The sequence below is a fragment of the Anolis sagrei genome, chromosome 9 (genome assembly GCF_037176765.1).
Source record: "Anolis sagrei isolate rAnoSag1 chromosome 9, rAnoSag1.mat, whole genome shotgun sequence".
NCBI lineage: Eukaryota > Metazoa > Chordata > Lepidosauria > Squamata > Dactyloidae > Anolis > Anolis sagrei.
In genome coordinates, this window is record NC_090029.1 from 12,690,278 (window position 1) to 12,709,994 (window position 19,717).

The window sequence follows — 19,717 nt, forward strand, 5'->3', positions numbered from 1 at the left end:
CCTGCTCAGGCTGCTGCTCTCTGCTTGGCTCTGACTCAGATGCTGGGTGAAGAAGCCTGTCATCTTTGTCCTCATCACAAGTCCTGACATGGATGGCAATCTGTCATGGATGCTTTGCTTGTGCCTTTATTTCATGAAGGCAGAAGGGCGTCGGACTGGATGGCCCATGTGGCCTCTTCCAATTCTGGGATACTTAGAAATCTGTGCCACCACCTTCCCCCTGGGTGATGCTCCATTGCAGGCCTGCACAACTTGGCCCAGATTAAATAAGCTAAGCCTCTTGGGGACCCAAATAGGTTTTTAGCACCTGAGAGAGCAGTGCCACCATTTGCTCGATTTGACCTTTCTATTGGCAGGACGGCATCCGGGCCGCCAAGAGGAACATCCAGGCAGAGATCCAAGTGGCGGTGCACAAGATCTATCAGCAACTGTCAGCCACGCTGGAAAGGGCCCTCCAAGCAAATAAGCACCACATTGGTAAGGGCGAAACTGGTTGCTTCTTGGGTGAGTCACAGGAGGCCCAGTCCTATGAGGGGATGCTGAAGGTAGGACTCCTCTGAGCATGTCTTTCTTGTGTGTGTGTCTCTTTCTCTCTCTCTGTGTGTGCGCACCTTAGAGGCCCAGCAGCGCCTCCTGCTGGTGACAGTCTTTGCGCTGAGTGTCCATTACCAGCCAGTGGACGTCTCCTTGGCCATTTCCACTGGCCTGCTCAACGTCCTCTCCCAGCTCTGCGGGACCGACACCATGCTGGGACAGACCCTGCAGCTCCTCCCCAAGTCTGGCGTCTCCCAGCTCAGCACCGCCCTCAAGGTCGCCAGCACTAGGCTTCTCCAGATCCTCGCCATCACCACCGGGTGAGTTGTGTTGACAAGCTGAGGGAATAAGGCTTGGAGACAGGAAATAGGAGTGTTTTCTCGAGTCCTTTCATCTGAAACTCTGACTGGAGGCCCTGATCCAGGTGCCAGTAAAGGCTTTAGGCCTAAAGGAAAGTAGGGGTTGAGGCAAAGAGAGAGGGGAGAGAGGACAACCCTGTTTCGTCCCACTTTTAATCTTAATCGTTCTAATTTTGGTTCCGTTGTTTTGGTTCCGTTGTGTTTGGTTGTCTTTGTAAAGTTTTGTGAAGTTTCTTAATTACTTCACAAAACTGTTTCCCCAAGTTGAAGTCTTCACAGACTTGATGTAAATATTGGTGGTTGACCGTATCGAATGCTTTATAAACGTCCAATTTTAGTAACAAAAGTTTCTCTTTTTCCCTTGTGGCTTGGTTAATTACATTAAGTATATTTCTTATAGGGTCTGCTAATCTTCTGTTTTTGATAAAGCCATATTGGTCTTCCCCTATTAAATTTGGAATTATGTCTGTCAGCCTGTTTGCAAAAAGTTTAGTGACAATTTTATAATCTACATTACACCAGGTAATTGGCCTTATATGAGCTTGGGTTGGTTTCATCTTTATTGGGTTTTAAAATTGTAATTATTTCAGATTTCTTCCATGTTTCCGGATGGTTTTGTTTTTTAATATCTCATTGAATAAAATTTCTAACTGAGGGGTGATTTCTGAATGAAATATTTTGTAAAAATTCCAATGAATTGCTCATCCTTGAGCCTAAACCCATTCAATCTAGTTTGTGGCAGCCACAAAAACAACAAAGTTTTGGGAGTAGAACATCTTCTTTCAAAGGACAGAACAATGAAACAGGAAACAACACTTTCAAACCAGGAGATAACATTTTTTTTTCAAATTTTGTTGCACAGTGTAATTTCTGTGTATCAATGTGTGAGAATGACTCCCACCTTGCCAGTCTTCCCAGGTGTGCTGCCCAGGATGACTCCTGGTCCCACGAAAGAGAGCTGCTGCATTGGATGGCAAGGAGCTTTTCTTCCATCCGCAACAAGGATAGTCAAGGCCTTTGCTCCTCTTTGACCTTTTCCTGCCGAGTCCCAGGCCCTGACGCTCTGCATTTCCCACGCAGGACCTACGCGGACAAGCTGAGCCCCAAAGTGGTGCAGTCCTTGCTGGACCTGCTGTGCAGCCAGCTGAAGAACCTGCTCTCACAGGCTGGAGGGATGCTCATGGCCTCCTTTGGGAAGAAAGAGGGCGGCGAACAAGAGCTGGAGGACGAGAAGAAAGCTGAGTCCAGTGGAGAGAGCGAGAGGAAGGACTTCAGAGGTATCGGGCCCTTGTGAAAGGCTTTCTAAAGACCAGAAAAGAGATGATGGGGAAGGGGTAGAGCAAGCAGCGTGTGGATTGCTTCAATTATAAATTGCCATTGTTTGTAAGATGCACCCTAATGTCATTACCACCTCCACCAACAAGAATATAATATTATTGCTACATTTCTTCTATTGTAAGACACCGGCATTTCTAAGGCGCATTGTAATTTTAGTATGGCCTCCACCAACAAAAATATATTATTATTATTATTATTATTATTATTATTATTATTATTATTATGGTATTTCTTCCATTGTAAGACGCCATCAATTCTACAAGGCACCCTAATTTCAGTACCACTTCCATCAACAAAAATACATAAGTTACACCTGCGATTCTAAGACATGTTCCATTTTTGGAGATGTTCATCTTGGAGAAAAAGTGCAATTTTGGATCTGAGAAATACAATAATATTGTTGTTATTATTATAATTATTCCCATATTTTAGAGGTGTTTATTTAGGAAAATAAGTGTGTCGTGGAATTGAGGAAATACAGCATTATACAGTACCAAGGGCCAAGACTTAAGGAGCAGTTCAGATGTCGTTGTTGTTGTTCTTGTTGTTGTTGTGTCCCTTCAAATACCATTTGCATCCCGCAGTAGCTCTCCGGAAGCAGCACGCGGCCGAGTTGCATCTAGGCGATTTCTTAGTCTTCCTGAGGAGGGTGGTTTCTTCCAAAGCCATCCAATCCAGGATGGCTTCTCCGAAGTGGACAGAAGTGCTGCTAAATATCGCCTCCCAGAAGTGCTTCTCAGGTGAGCCTTTGGTCCTTGTTCTTGAGGATACACCTTGCCTCCAAAATGAATCCCTTTTCACACAGTTTGTGTATTCAGAGCAGGGTGGACCAGGCCCACTCCTGATTAAAACATGTTCCCTGCCTCATTTATTCAATTCTAGCTCAGGTAGCCGCTGGCAATGCCCTGGTGAGATCCTTTGTAGTGACAAATTTAAGAAACTAGCTTGGCTCCCCGGCGATGCCTGGGTTGTTTCAAAAAGATATTGTTTGTTTTGGGATGTTAGGTAATATAAAGTAGTTAATTAGTAACACTATGTAGAAGAAAAAAGCCAGAGTTTGAGTTGCTTTTTTTTTTTAATAAATGCTCCCATTAGATAATGCATAAGAATATGGGTGAACTACAATTCCCAAAACCATAGGTCAACCCTCCCCAATCCAGGCCTGTATGCACAGTTGGCCATGTTGCATCTGTGTGCTAAGCTTGGACCTGATCTGACGTTGGCTGGGTTCAGTGCTCTCTGGATGTAGGTGAACTACAACTCCTATAAATCAAGGTCAATTCCCCAAACCTGGTCATGGGGGTTCTGCATGTCCAGGTCCATTATTGAAGGGGGTCCTAGATTTGACATGTTACCTCTACCACAGGCAGGCATCCCAGGGTTCCTTGTGTGGAATTTGCGTGATCCCGCTCACTGCCTCTCTCTTAACTCTTTCCTACCCTTTATTAGGGAACACAACAAACAGAGGAATTGATCAGCAACTGAACAGACTGAAGGAGTTTGAACAGGGTCAACTACAACTTCCATCCTGTCGAGTCAGTCCCCCAAACCCTTCCAGTCTGTTCAGTTGCTGATCAATTCCTCTGTGTTTGCTGTGTGCCATAGGAAAGGGTAGGAAAGGGTTAAGGGAGAGGCAGTGGGTGGGGTCATGCAAATTCTACACGTGAAACCCTGGGATGCCGGCCTGTGGTGGAGGAAACACATCAAATCTAGGATTAAATTGTCCCCAAATAAAAGCCTTCCTTGGATGGTGGGCATATGATGTTTGGGGAGGATATTGGTAGCGTTTGGGCTACAGGTTTATGGTGCTCGCTGTAATCTTAAATGTCAGTGGAGGGAGTGCCTTTGGAGGCTTCTCAGCACTTGGAACTATAGTCTGTTTGTGGAGGCTGGAGGGTGTGGACACCTCTGCCACATACGCACGTATTTCACTTTTATTATGTTTATAGATAGTCATTGTTTGGTTTTGGATTTTTATGAATGGTTCCATTAGAAATACAAATGGCTCTCTGGATGTAGGACACACAGGAGATAGGTAGACTACAGCTGACACCCTCCTCCCTCAATCTCCCCTAAAGGCCTCTAGTATTTAAGCTGCTCATAATGGCTCTGTATACCATGTTTGGTCAAGATCTGTCATTGATGGGGCTCTCTGCAAGTGGAAGCAGTCTTGGAAATACATGTATATTTTGACTCCCATTTAGGTAGATCAGGCATGGGCCAACTTGGATCCTCCCTCCAGGTGTTTTGGACTTCAATTCCCACAATTCCTACCAGATGTTAGGAATTGTGGGAGTCTAAAACACCTGGAGGAGGGCCAGAGTTTGCCTATGCCTGAGATAGATGTGATATTGCTGGATCCAGGTTGATGGCAGTGTTTTTAAAAATCCGGGCCCACGAGGGGTTCTTCACCTGTCTTTCCCACCTCCGTTCTCTTGTCTCTCACTGCAGGCGTCCCTCTGGTGGGCAACCTGCGCACTCGGCTGCTGGCCCTGCACGTCCTGGAAGCCGTCCTGCCCGCCTGCGAATCTGGGGTGGAAGATGACCAGATGGACCAGGTTTGTACCATTGTGTTTCTAAGGTCCCGGGTTACAAACCCCTAACTTAATATAGGACCCATAAGAACAATGGGGCTGAGACAACATGAAGGGAGAGAAATCAGGAAATGCACTCCTGGAAGAGTTACCATCACGGGGAAAGCTTTCTCCCCAATCCTTGTTTCCATAACAAGCCAATTTTTCATATTCTCACAGGGACAGAAAGGGAGGGAAAATCTTCTGAACAGGGGCACAGGCAGCAAAGGAAACCATGCAGGGGTCTTGACCATCCGAAGCTCTCTCTCTCTCTCTCTCTCTCTCTCTCTCTCTCTCTCTCTCTCTCTCTCTATATATATATATATATATGCTGGAGTTATACTTAAGGAATTGACCTGTTCCAACTTACATACAGATTCAACTTAAGAACAAACCTACAAAACTGATCTTGTTTGTAACTTGGGGACTGCCCGCAAAGTCAGAACAGACACAGTATGATGGTGATGATGATAATAATAATAATAATAATAATAATTCCATTGGTTCCCAATCTGTGGGCTGCTAGAACGAAAATCTGGTCTTTAAATCTCCTTCCTCTTTATGTATTTTATGTTATTTTGTATCTGCTACTTTCCGCCGAACTGGCCAGCCCCGCCCCTTTTGGTACTAATGTTGGAGAGTGGGCCCTGATCAAAGTGAGCCCTGGCCAAAAAAGGTTGGAAACTGGTGCTTTATTCTTCTATCCCGCCACCATCTCCCCAAAGGGACCCGGGAGGCTTACAGACGGCAGAAAGTGCCTAAAAACAAACATAATAATGGTCATCTGGAGAGGCCCTATTCGCATTCCTACCTGCATCGCAACCGCGATTGGTGGGGACGAGAGAGAGGGCCTTCTCGGTGGTGGCCCTTCGACTCTGGAACTCACTACCTAAGGACATCAGGCATGCCCCATCTTTGGCAGTCTTCGGGAGGAGCTTGAAAACATGGTTGTTCCAGTGTGCCTTCCCAGAATATTGAACCCTTAGCACTATGTCCTACAAAGCACTTTATATTGATTTAGGACTGCTTGTATTTCTCCATCAACGCCCCATCTCCTGCATCTTGTCCATGCCTAGCATTATTTTTTAAACTTTAATTACATTTGGTCCAGCCATAGTTTTAAATGTGCACTGTTTTTGTTTAATGTTATGCTATTTGTGTAGGTGTTTTATTTTTAATTGCTTTGTATTGTACCTGTTATTGCTTGTATTGCTTGTATTGTTTGTATTGCAGGCTCGGCCTCATGTAAGCCGCACCGAGTCCCTTGGGGAGATGGTAGCGGGGTATAAATAAATTTTCATCATCATCATCATCATCATCATCATCATCATTATTATATTATAAGCACAATATAAAATACAATAAAATAAAACACATACACATATAAAACATCTACTCAGACTCAATAAAACTCAAGCCACAAGAACACTGAGGAATTGAAATAGTTGCCGCTTCTCTGGCAGGAATCTAGCTCTGGTTTCCAACCTGGTTTGTAACTTGAAAACTGCCTATATAATACTTTGCCTTTGCTACAACAGCGTTTTGCCCTTCCTTCCCGCTCCCCAAGATACACGTCGTTTTGCCTGTGAGTTTTCCTTGCCCAGAGTGAAATCCTTGGCCTTCCGAGCTGACTCCCAATTGCTCAAGCTGTCTTCTCTTGCTCCTTGAAAACTGCACATCAAACCATTTGTAAAGTGATGCCTGTATACGTCCTGCTTTCTTTAAAAGGGCATTTCCCCAAACATTTTGAATGCCACTGTTATCTGGAGGCAGAGAGGGCCAGCGTGCCTTCCGGTGAACGGGAATGAAATGCCTTGAAACAATGTTCCCCCAACAGGTGATTGAGCGTCTCTTTTCCCTCCTTTCGGACTGCATGTGGGAGAGTCCCGTGGCACAAGCGAAGCACATCATTCAGATCAAGGAGAAGGAGCAAGAAATTAAGCTGCAGGTACTGCTGACATACAATTTGTAAGAACCCCGCCTCGTTTGCTTATTCTAGCTGGATCCCTATTACACTATGTCACACTATGATTTGTGTTCCTGGGTTATAAATGTCATTATTTCCTAATTGGGGAAAGTTTGTCTTTGGGGTGTGGAGGGGGGGGGGGGGGGGCTAGACATTGCGCAGCAGCACATTTTGCTCTAATTTTTCAAGCTTTTCAAATTATAGCTCATCAAGTCTCAACTCATTCAGCCTTGCGTATATTTTGCTGATGGTGTTGAGGAGGTTGATGGGTCTATAATTTGCAGGAAGTTTTCCTGCTTCCCTTGCGTTTTGTATATGGGGACAAAAATTGCCAGCCCCCAGTCCTTTGGTATTCGCTCATATTTGTCTGTGCAGGCAAACAATGATGCTAGAACGGGGGACCAGAAGTCCAGATTGTTATCTTTTTTAAAAAATAATTTTTATTGTTTCATAGTGTATGCAGAAAAAAAACAAACGAACAAAAGAAAAAAAATAAACAAAGAAAACATATGCAAAAAATTTACAAAAGAGTCAACATTCAGCGCTCATCAAACACATGTACAATCAGATTTGGTTGTACAATTATTTATACCTTAACCTTACATAACCCTCTATCCCCCTGACCTCCGAAACCTCTCAAAACAGGATCGCATTCCTAAACAACAACTACCCAAATATCTTTTTTCACTGAATCCCCTTTATGGCAATCTTCAAGCTTACCTTTGTCTTCTTTTCCAAATACCCAAGTGCCAGCCTCCATTTATTTGCAAATTCTTTATTATCTCCTCCTCTGCTGCTATTTGTCAGCTTGGCCATTTGGATATAGTCTGCTAACTTATCTCTCCAATCATTAATAGATAACTCTTTTTCCCCTTTCCAAGTTTTGGCTATTATTAGTCTTGCCGCAACAAAGCAATATTGACAAATTTCTTCATCTCCTGCACTGATGCTCATTCTAAATAATCCTAAAAGGCACATTTCTGGGTTTTTCTTAACTTTTTTTTGTTAATCATATTGTTTGTTTCCTTCACCACTTTTTCCCAAAATTCTTTAACTATATTACACATCCACCATACATGGAAAAATGAACCCTTCGCCTTCTTACATCTCCAGCAAGTTCCTTGTCCTGTTTTCTCTATTTTAGCCATTAATTCTGGGTAAGTCCAGATTGTTCTTGACCTGACTAAAGTGGGGATGACCAGCCACCTGGAGTCCCCATGGGGAGAAAGTCAGGATAGAAGTAAAGTTAATACTAACCATAACCATATTTTTTTAAAAACCGTGCGCCGCAGTTCACTTGCCCCGACAGCAACTGCGACTTACACATTGGGAGAAAGACACATGCAACAAAAGTAAATGGTGCTCATGTCCAAATCTTGAAAGAAACAGGGGGAGTCAGAAGAAGAGGACGAGAACCTCCCGATCCAGGAAGTGTCTTTTGACCCAGAGAAGGCCCAGTGCTGCGTTGTGGAGAACGGGCAGATCCTGACCCACGGGAGCGGCGGGAAGGGCTATGGCCTGGCCTCCACCGGCGTCACCTCTGGCTGCTACCAGTGGAAGGTAGGCAAAGGGGCGTGGAAGCGAGGGGCGACTGCAAACCTCTCCTGAGCAACGCTTCTCTAATGGTGTGAACCATTCTTCCTCTCACTCAGTTAAGGGACTTGTTCATATAGCTTTTGGGATCCAAAAAATGTACTTTTCCTCATTACCATATTGACTCAAATAAAATCTCATGCACACCTCCATTTTCAAAACCCCGAAACCAAAATAAGAGGGATATTTGCTGGCAAATGTAATGTGCAGTGGCAAATTACATTGCTCTCTTGGTAGTTTTTGTCATTGCAGTTGCAGCCTGCTTAGAATTCCTTCATCATAAACAATTGTGTTAGAACCCCAAAGCTTCCAGTGATGGAAAAGAAAACCTTGGGGTACACCTCTGCTGTAGAATGAATCCTCTAATTGCCTTGGTTCAGTGCTGAGAGGATCCTGTAGTTCAGGGGTCCTCAAACTAAGGTCCGGAGGCCGGATATGGCCCTCCATGGTCATTTACCCGGCCCTCGCTCAGGGTCAACCCAAGTCTGAAATGACTTGAAAGCACACAACAACAACAACAACAACAACAAGCTTATCTCATCACCCAAAAGCAGGCCCACTCTTCCCATTGAAATATGAATAAGTTTATATTTGTTAAATTTGTTCTTCATCTTAATTATTATGTTGTCTTTAAATGTTTTTTGCACATAAGATATGTGAAGTGTGCATAGGAATGAATTCTTCCCCCCCCCCCCTTCAAATTATAATCCGGCCCTCCAACAGTTTGAGGGACTGTGACCTGGCCCTCTATTTAAAAAGTTTGAGGAACTCTGCTGTAGTTTGATAAGGCTGTGAGCCTTCTCTGCCACAGGATGCTGATGCCTCACCAAACTACAAATCCTAGGATCCCATAGCACTGAGCCATTAAATGAGAGATAATGCCCTTCAAAGAAGAGCTCCTGAAGCAACTTTCCTTTCTTCTTTGGCTCCGCAATAAGATTATTGTACAATGCAAATCTAATGCACACTCTGATTTTGGTGAAGCCATTTAGCCAAAAGAAAGGTGACCATTAAATTGGAGTAAATACCGGTAATTTTCCATAATTTATGGCCAATTGCGGTGTCTCCATAGGGTTAATGTTTGTGTCTCTGTGGGCTTCCTAGTTCTACATCGTGAAGGAGAATCGGGGCAATGAAGGGACTTGTGTGGGCGTCTCCCGCTGGCCGGTTCACGACTTCAACCACCGCACAACCTCGGACATGTGGCTCTACCGCGCCTACAGCGGGAACCTCTACCATAATGGGGAACAGACCCTGACGCTGACCAGCTTCACCCAAGGAGACTTCATCACCTGCGTGCTGGACATGGAGGCCAGAACCATCTCCTTCGGCAAGAACGGAGAGGTGCGGAGCAGCTTCCCCAAGCAGCTGTCCTGCTTGGAACTTCCCTGTTTGACCCCAGGTGGCAGGCAGGGGTGTCTTGCCAGGCGGGTTTTGCCACCAAACAACTGTGTGTGAAAAAAAGGTTGCTCTTTCAACAGGAACCCAAGCTGGCTTTTGAAGACGTGGATGCGGCAGAGCTCTACCCGTGTGTGATGTTTTATAGCAGCAATCCTGGAGAGAAGGTATCAGAAATAGAGCATTGTTTACTATGATGCTTACAGGGCTTGAATTGTATATTGTTTTGTTTTGAACACTCTTTAGAACTTTGAGTCTAAGTGAAAGAGGCAGTGTATTGATTATTATTATTATTACACCAGTCCTCTGCCATGCGTTGCTGTGGCCCAGTTTGGTGATCTGGAAAATAAAGTAATGAGAAAGTTTTGGTTTCTAATATATGTAATGTCTTTATGCTTGTGGGTAAACAGTATTTCTTGCTATTTCTTCGCCAGTGTTGATGTGGAGATTGTCTGGTTTGCCTACTCTGGAACATGCAACATATCATTGTCCTTCTTTAGGGGTGTGTGTGTGTGAATTCTATATTGCATTGTTTTTAGCACTCTTCAGGACTTTAGAGTTTTAGGTGGTGTCTTTATTATTCTTATTAATTACATTTTAAAAATAGCAAGACCTGAGAACCCTGCTCAGTGGATGTGTATGTGTGTGCCTAGGTCAAGATATGTGACATGCAGATGCGTGGGACGCCACGGGACCTGCTCCCAGGGGACCCCATTTGCAGCCCTGTAACCACAGTGCTGGCAGAGGCCACTGTCCAGCTCATCCGCATCCTCCACCGGACAGACCGCTGGACGCACTGCATCAACAAAAAGATGACAGAGCGGCTGCACAAGATCAAGGGCTGTCTCAAGGAGGCCTCCTCCGCCCCCTCTGTCCCCGGGCAGAAGCTGAAGAAGAGCCGCTCGGTGCAGAGCCGAGATGAGAGCGAGGCCCGCGAGGAGAAGGAGATGGAGGAGCGGAGCAAGCCTGGTGCAGGAGGGGGGCGTCATGGCCTGGCTGACCTCTCAGAGCCCCAGCTGAAGATCCTCTGCACGGAGGTCTGGCCCGTGCTGGCTGTCATTGGTGGAGTGGATGGCGGGCTGCGGGTCGGAGGGCGCTGCATCCACCGCCAGACCGGGCGCTACGCCACGCTGCTGGGAGTGGTCAAGGAAGGCAGCGCCTCTGCCAAGGTGCAGTGGGACGAGGCCGAGATCACCATCAGGTACTGCAGCACCTTTGCTCGAATAACAGATGCGGCTGGGAAAGGCCACCCATCGGGGCTATCCATTGGCGGGAGGGAGGTACATGAGCTCCATTGGGAAACCAGTGAAGACAGAGGCAGCGTCTAACCCAGGCATGGGCCAACTTTGGGTGCAAGTATTATGTGATGAAATTATTTATTCATTTATTATATTCCACCCTTCTCATCCCTCAGGGGACTCAGGGCGGATTACAATGTACATACATATACATAGCAAACATTTAATGCCATAGACACACAACATATATAGACAGACACACAGAGTCTATTTAACTTTCTAGCTTTCATGAGGGCATTTTGGCCACCAGGGGAGCTGTAGCTTCACCGTTCATTTGAGACACTGATGGAGTACTTCCTCATTCGTTGCTTGCTTGTTTGCTGGAGATTTCATGGCATCATAAATTAGTTAAATTAGCCTCCCCGCAGAAGCGGTACCTAAATTTCCTACTTGACAGATGCAACTGTCTTTTGGGCTGCTAAAGTCGACAGCAAGCTACACACGATGGTCGGAAGCTCACTCCAACCCGGGCTGACTTCGAACTCATGACCTTTTGGTCAGTAGTGATCTTAATGCAGCTGACTCCCAGCCAGCTGCACCACAGTCCTGGTGCAATTCCTGTCAGTGACCAGCTGTTAGGAATTGTGGGAGTTGGAGTTCAAAATACTTAGAGAGAGGGAGGGCTGAAGTTGGCCCAGGCCTGTTCCAACCACTTGCTTAGACTCAAGAAATACAATAATGTCCTTTAACATCGTGAACATTCTGGGAGTTTGTGGGTGAGCAATTTAGGCCAGGACAATGTGGCATGCTTGGCCGATCCAGGAAACATCATTCCACCTGATTTCTCAGTCTTATTTCCCTAAAAGGGAGGCTTATCAGGTACAAAGGACTCAAATGGTCACATTTAAGGGGCCCCCGGTGGCGCAGTGGGTTAAACCCCTGTGCTGGCAGGACTGAAGACAGACAGGTCGCAGATTCAAATCCGGGGAGAGCGCGGATGAGCTCCCTCTATCAGCTCCAGCTCCTCATACGGGGACATGAGAGAATTCTCCCACAAGGATGATAAAACATCAAAACATGCAGGCGTCCCCTGGGCAACGTCCTTGCAGACGGCCAATTCTCTCACACCAGAAGCGACTTGCAGTTTCTCAAGTTGCTCCTGGCACGACCAAAAAAAAGGGCTGTTTATATGTTCCTGGCCATTTTTTTGGATGATTTCCCACTTAATTGTTTTAACGTGTAATTACATGAAGTCCTGGGCATTGATTGTTTCCAAAATCTCCTTGCTGCCTTTGTGTCGAGTATCAGCCCTCTCATCCCCGATCTCTGACCACAACCCTCATTTCCTCTCCCTTTGTTGATATTCAGACTGTCAGTTGGTTTAGGTTCCAATTAACTCTGTTACTGACATCTTATGTTGACCTGCGTTGTTTCCTGCACTTTCCTCCTGTCTCTCCCTCACTCGCTTTCTTCCTGTGTCGTTCTGGTCTTTATTAAAGCTTCCCAACTTTTTGGTCGCCTAGTGACACGCCCCTGTATAACCTGGAGCCTTGCGAGCCCCTGCCCTTTGACGTGGCGCGCTTCCGAGGGCTGACAGCCACCGTGTTGTTGGACCTCACCTTCCTGACCGGGATCCATGAAGAAGCTGGGAAGCCGTGCCCCAAGCGGCATGAGAAGAAGCACCGGAATGACCCTGAAGACCGGGTGGAGGCTGAGCAGAAGTCCGACGAAGTGGACGCCACTGCCACAGAATCGACACCCAGCACCGAGGAGGGCAGGGGACATTCTCGGTTCGAAAGTGAGGGTGGCCCCTTCCTCTTGGAAGCCATCTCCTTCGGCGTGACAGCAGAGGGACCACACCCCAATGCCGAGGGCAAACGCAAGAACCATGACCACGGCCCCAAGAGCCACGAGGCTGCCATGCAGTCGGAGATCCGGGCAGTGCAGCTGTCGTACCTCTACCTGGGCGCCATGAAGTCGCTTGGCACCCTCCTGAGCTGCAGCAAGTACGCCGAGCTGCTTCTGATCCCCAAGGTCCTGGCCGAGAGTGGGCACAACTCAGACTGCGCCAGCTCCCCGGTCGTCCACGAGGAGGCTGAGATGCGGGCCGCCCTGCAGTTCCTCATGCGCCACATGGTCAAGCGGGCCGTCATGCGCTCGCCCATCAAGCGGGCCCTGGGACTGGCAGATCTGGAGCGTGCACAGGCCATGGTCTACAAGCTGGTGGTCCACGGGATGCTGGAGGAGCAGGGCAGCAGCAGCCGGACCAAGACAGGTAGGAGGCAGCCCATGCAGACGGCCAGGCCCAAGTGGCCATTTGGACGCCACTCATTATAGAGCCAGAGCTGGAAACCTCTTTCAGAGAGTCACATTAGTTGCTCTTTGACACCAAGATCTTCCTTCCCCCCTCCCTCCCTCCCCCATTTTTTCTCTCTCCCTTATTCTTTCCTCCCTCCCTTATTCCTCCCTCCCTCCACCCTCCCTTATTCCTCTCTCTCTCCCTTATTCCATCCTCCCTCCCTTCTTGCTCCCTCCCTCCTCTCTCCCTCCCTCCCTCCCTCCTTCCCTCCATCCCTCCTTCCCTCCATCCCTTATTCCTTCTTCCCTCCCTCCTCCCTCCTTCTGGCCTACCTCCTCCCTCCTTCCCTTATTGCTTCCTCCCTCCCTCCCTCCCTCCCTCCCTCCCTCCCTCCCTTTTCCTCTGCGTGGTCACTGTGAAATGCACACATATGGGTTTTCTGCGCCTGTGCAGACAGTTTCGGCACTCTCTAGAATGTTAAAGGATGCTTTTTGGCAGTAGCCCCGCCCATGCTCCACCAATAGTATACATAGGCAGTAGTCTGGGCTTCTGCTCCAGTTCCTTCTTTCTGCCACAGTAGTAGCAGTTAACCCCCCCCCCCCTCAAGTGACTAGCTCTTATCTTATATTTTGATCTTTACCCAAAAAAATTTGGACTTTGACTGGACCATTCCCTGACTACTCTTTGCCTACCGATTTAGACTTGGTTCGTACCTTGCTGCTGACTACGGACTGTTTGACTCTTCTCAGGCTTGTACTTACCTCTCTTTTGTTCCTCAAAATGGCGACTGTCTTCAAAAACTGCTCCCAATGTGGTGGCAAATACCCAGACATGGACTGCCATTCCGTTTGTCTGTTATGTTTTGGGGAGGGCCACGTGGTGCATACTTGCATTTCATTTTTTCTGCCTAAGTGGAGTATCTTGCATTTGTCACTGTTGAACTTCATTCCACCTCACTGTAGTTTTGCCTAGCCCACATTGGACTAGTTTATTTGCCAGAAGGTCATGGGGAACCTTGTTGAAGGACTTACTGAAATCCAGATACGCTACATCCACGTCATTCCCCACATCTACCCAGCTTGTAACTCTATCGAAAGAGATCAGATTAGTCTGGCATGACTTGTTTTTGATAAATACGTGTTGACTGTTAGCGATGACCGCATTCGTTTCTAACTGTTTGCAGACCACTTCCTTAACAATGTTTTCCAGAATCTTGCCTGGTATCGACGTGAGGCTGACTGGACGGTAATTGTTTGGGTCATCCTTTTTTCCCTTCTTGAAGATTGGGACCACATTGGCCCTCCTCCAATCTGCTGGTACTTCTCCCATTCTCCAAGAACTCTCAAAGATGATTGTCAATGGTTCTTAAATGACTTCTGCTAGTTCCTTCAATACTCTTGAGTGTAGTTGATCTGGCCCTGGGGACTTGAACTCATTTAGAGCGGCCAGGTATTCCTGGACAACTTGTTTCCCAATTGGGGTTGGATGTCCTCTAATCTCTCATCCACTCCATCTTGCTAAGGTTGAAGATGACTTTTTTTGTGAGAAGACTGAGGCAAAGAAGGCATTAAGTAGTTCTGCCTTTTCCCTATACCTGTCAGCATTGCCCCATCTTCTCCTCGAAGAGGCCCTATCACCTTCTTGTTCTTCCTTTGTCTACTGACATAAGAGAAGAAGCCCTTTTTATTGTTTTTAATGTCCCTGGCATGCCTGAGCTAGTTTTGTGCTTTAGCCTTGCGGACATTTTCCCTACAGGAGTTGGCTATTTGTTTGAATTCTTCTTTGGTGATTTCTCCCTTTTTCCACTTCTTGTGCATGTCTCTTTTGAATCTTAGCACAGTTAGAAGTTCTTTGGACATCCATTTTGGCTTCTTTGCACTTATTTATTTATTTATTTGATGCACTTATTAACCGCCATTCTCAGCCCATAAGGGCTTGTCTCTTTTTTTCTCTTTGTTGGCACTGTTTGCAATTGCGCTGTTTGCAATTGCGCCTTGAGTATTTCACTCTTGAGAAGCTCCCATCTACCCGTTACTCCCTTGTCTTTTAGTATCTGTGTCCACGGAATGCTGCTCAGTGTTTCCTTCATTTTTCAGAAATCTTCTCTCCTAAAGTCCAAAATGCAGGTTTGACTTGTCTTAGTTTTGGCCTTCCTTTGTACCTCAAATTGCAGGAGCACATGGTCACTTGCCCCTAAGGATCTGACCACTTCAGCCGCAACATTCACGTCCTCCGCATTTGTTATGATGAGATCAAGAGTAGCCAACCGCCTTGTTGCCTCTTCTACCTTCTGGACCATGACATTGTCTGCAAGGCAAGCGAGGAATTTGTTGGACTTTGTAATCTTGGCTAAGTTTGTTTTCCAGAAAATATCGGGATAGTTGAAATCGCCCATGACTGCTACATCTCTTCCTGTGCCTGTTTGGTCAACTGTTGGCAGAAGACTTCACCAAGTTCTTCTTCCTGGCTTGGATGTCTGTAGTAGACGCCTACAATGACATCTTTTTGAGTCCCAGTTCCCTTGATTCTTATCCAGATGCTTTCAAGCTGGTTTCCCAGATGAAGGCCCACTGAACTAGATCCTTGGCCACATCCCGGGCATTCCTTAAAGGGGTGCCCTTGGAAGACATCTGCCATGCGGCCACCTGGGCTACTCCATCCACCTTCAGCCACTATAAGGTGGATGTCATGTCCAAAAGAGATGCTGCCTTCGGGAGAGTGGTGCTGCCTTTGTGTGTGGCATGACGCCCACCTCCAAGGTTAGTAGCTTGCTAGTCACCCATATGTGTGCATTCACAGTGGCCACGCAGAGGAAAGATAGGTTGCTTACCTGTAACTGTGTTTCCTCCAGTGGTCCCTTTGAAATCCACACATCCCTGCCCATCGTCATGCTCTGGTATCCTGGGCTACAATTCTGCGGCTGGAGCGGCAGCACCGCCTACTGGCTATATATGTACTATTGGGGGAGCATGGGTGGGGCTACCATCAAAAAGCATCCTTTAACATTCTACAGAGTTCTGAAACTGTCTGCGCAGGTACAGAAAACCCATATGTGTGGATTTCACAGGGACCACTGAAGGAAACACAGTTACAGGTACGCAACCCATCTATTCTTTCCTTCCTTCCTCCCTCCTCCCTCCCTCCCTTATTCCTTCCTTCCTTACTTCCCCCTCTCTACCTCCTCCCTTCCTTCCTTCCTTCCTTCCTTCCTTCCTTCCTTCCTTCCTTCCTTCCTCTCTCCTTCCCTCCTCCCTCCATCCCTTATTCCTCCTTCCTTGCTCCCTCCCTTATTCTTCCCTCTCTCCCTCCTCCCTCCCTTATTCCTTCCTCCCCCTCCCTCCCTTATCCCTCCCTCCCTCCCTCCCTCCCTCCCTCCCTCCCTCCCTCCCTCCCTCCTCCTTCCCTTATTCCTCTGTTCCTCCCTCCGTTATTCCTTCCACCTCCCTTCCTTCCTTCCTTCCCCTCTCCCTGCCTCCTCCCTCCCTACTTCCTTGCTTATTCATTCCTCTCTCCCTCCCTGCTCCCTCCCTTATTCTTTCTTCCCCCTCCCTCCTTTCCTCCCTCCCTCCCTCCCTCCTCCTTTCCCCTCCTTCTTTCCTTTCTTCCTTACTCCTTCCTTCCTTCCTTCCTTCCTTCCTTCCTTCCTGTTGTTTCAGCCCCATTGTTCTTAACGAGGAATGTTTTGGATGTTTGTAACTCTGTGATGGCCTGTATGCCCAGGATTCCATCTCTCTGCTTCAAATCCCAGTCCCTTTTCATTGCAGAGGTGGACCCTCAGGCAGAGGAGGGTGAGGGCCCCCCGCAGGCCCAGACGCCAGTCACCACCAGCCCCTCGGCCTCCAGCACCACTTCCTTCATGAGCAGCTCCCTGGAGGACACCACCACCGCTACCACCCCGGTCACCGACACCGAGACCGTCCCCGCCTCCGAGTCGCCCGGCGTGCTGCCCCTCAGCCTCCTCCGGTGAGCCAGGCACTTGGAGCCTGCAATTGGGGGACTTTAGATTGGATAGTGCATGGGTCTCAAGGCAGGAGAAGTGCAATGGCGGGTGCCTGGCTGGCTCCCCAATAATTTTAAAAATGATTCTGTTCCTGATTTGAAAGTATGATTCCTTTGTAATTGTGCTGTCCTGGCTTGGAAAGGAGTTGCTTTACTGCACAAACATCATTGTTTTTTGTGACTGCTGCAAACTAGATTGAAAACTAGAGCAGAATGTATTGCACAATGTCCCTCCTGCAAAGACAAAGTTTGTGCAGTTTAATAAACTTCTATGTTTTTATAGTAGAACCAGTTAGGAAATGATACTGATTACCTAGGAACAAAACTCGTGTTACATAGTGTAATTATGTAATAATAACAAAAATAGTATGTCATCATTTTACTACATGTACATAACAACACAGCACACATGCACATGAAGTCCAAGTGTCTGGGGTTCGTCTCTGAATATTGGGCTCTTCCCAAGGGCCTGGGATATTAGAGGTATCCCACTATTATCATTATTACAATTATCGACTTTCCTCTCCTTGTGGCTAGAGGTGGGCTACAACAGGTTCCGTCCCAATTAGGAAATGATATTGATAATTTAGCAACAAAAACTGTGTTACAAAGTATAATGATAACAATAACATACTATTATTATTGACTCAAAAACACAGTATGACACAGCAAACGAGATCTCTATGCTGGATTTCGTATCACAAAATCACAAGTCGAACACTTCCCAAGCGTCTAGGACTGTGTGATGTAATTTTGAATGATGCGTTCAGATCCAAGTCAGGTGGCCTTTTGCAGTTGACAGATCATGAATTTGTCAGTGTTTATGTTTTCCAAATACTGGCTGAGATCTTTTGGCACGGCACCCAGTGTGCCGATTACCACTGGGACCACCTGTACTGGTTTATGCCAGAGCCTTAGCGATTTGATTTTGAGGTCCTGATAATGGCTGAGTTTTTCCTGTTGTTTTTTCTCAATGCGACTGTCACCTGGTATGGCGACATCAGTAATCCAAACTTTTTTCTTTTCCACAATTGTGATGTCTGGTGTATTGTGTTCCAAAACTTTGTCAGTCTGGATTTGAAAGTCCCACAGTAATTTTGCGTGTTCATTTTCCACTACCTTTGCAAGTTTATGATCCCACCAATTCTCTACTACTGGCAGGTGGTACTTGTGACACTATTATTATTATTATTATTATTATTATTATTATTATTATTATTTGCCCTCCTCTCCTCATGTCCCAGCCCAATTAGGAATTGACATTTATAACCCTGGCACAACAATGGTGTTATGTGAGTCATCCATGGGACCTCTTCCCACACCATTTGTCCCTCTTTCTTCCAGGCAAATGTTCTCCAGTTACCCAACAACAGCTGCCCTCCCTGCGAGGCGGGCCCAGACCCCGCCGGTCTCCTCGCTGCCCACCTCCCCTTCGGACGACGTGGGCCGCCGGCAGTCCCTCACCTCCCCAGACTCCCAGTCTGCGCGGCCTGCCAACCGCACAGGTAAGACCACCTCCCTGAGCTGATTCGCTCTGACCGAAGTACCTTTTGCACTCCTGCATCCTGTCCATACAAAAGATAGAAAAGCCTCTTTGAATGCCTTTCCTGTTGGTTCTCCCTTGCCCACCTGCAGCTTTGTCAGACCCCAGCAGCCGCCTCTCAACCTCTCCGCCTCCGCCGGCCATCGCGGTGCCTCTGCTGGAAATGGGCTTCTCCCTCCGGCAGATCGCCAAAGCCATGGAAGCCACAGGTAAGGGGACCAGCTATTAATGTTTTGGTAAGGAATAGAGGCATCCATGAAACTCTCCCAATTTATTTATTTATTTCTAATTTGGGAACCTGATGGTGCCCGGGTTATTTGAGAAGGCATTGTTTGTCTTTGCTCCAAGTTTAGTCTAGCTCCTATGTTGGCTGGGTTCAGTGGGTGCGGGTGAACTACAACTCCCATATGCAAGTCCTATCGTCCATGATTCATCCTACAAACTGCACCAGGATGTAGAGTTGGTCATGGGAGATCTGTGTGGCAAGTTTGGTCTTGATCAGTCATTGGTGTGGGTCGCAGTTGTGTTGGGGAGTGAGTGAAGGTAATGGACATCCCATCATCCATGGTCCATCCACCTCCAAACTGCACTTGGATGTAGAGTGGCTCATGTGCCAAGTTTGGATCTGATCTGTCGGTGTGGGTCACAGTGGTTCCAGGAAGTAAGTTAAGGTACTGTATGTCCCATTGTCAGTGATCCATCCTTCCCCAAACTGCACTAGGATGTAGAGTTGGTCATGGGAGCTCTGTGTGCCAAGTTTGTTCTTGGATCAGTCATTGGTGAAGGTTGCAGTGGTCTCAGGAAGTGAGTGGAGGTACTGAAAGTCCCATCATCCATTGTCCTCCCCCTAAACTACACCAGGACATAAAGTGGGTCA

General features: G+C 47.0%; 1 protein-coding gene across 6 annotated transcripts in view; it reads left to right on the forward strand.

The window, feature by feature from the left end:
- Positions 1–19,717, forward strand: part of HERC1 (HECT and RLD domain containing E3 ubiquitin protein ligase family member 1) — a 161,053-nt gene that overhangs the window by 79,968 nt on the left and 61,368 nt on the right. For 3 of the 6 annotated variants that reach the window (XM_060755676.2, XM_060755679.2, XM_060755680.2), the window contains exons 28-41: positions 357–477; positions 617–854; positions 1,974–2,170; positions 2,816–2,971; positions 4,683–4,789; positions 6,642–6,752; positions 8,154–8,330; positions 9,468–9,707; positions 9,845–9,928; positions 10,415–10,962; positions 12,499–13,274; positions 17,063–17,261; positions 18,642–18,802; positions 18,933–19,049. In XM_060755676.2, coding sequence (XP_060611659.2) covers positions 357–477; positions 617–854; positions 1,974–2,170; positions 2,816–2,971; positions 4,683–4,789; positions 6,642–6,752; positions 8,154–8,330; positions 9,468–9,707; positions 9,845–9,928; positions 10,415–10,962; positions 12,499–13,274; positions 17,063–17,261; positions 18,642–18,802; positions 18,933–19,049 — 3,232 coding nt within the window. The remainder of the gene's footprint in view (positions 1–356; positions 478–616; positions 855–1,973; positions 2,171–2,815; positions 2,972–4,682; positions 4,790–6,641; positions 6,753–8,153; positions 8,331–9,467; positions 9,708–9,844; positions 9,929–10,414; positions 10,963–12,498; positions 13,275–17,062; positions 17,262–18,641; positions 18,803–18,932; positions 19,050–19,717) is intronic. The other 3 variants (XM_060755681.2, XM_060755678.2, XM_060755677.2) reach the window with 3 other exon arrangements.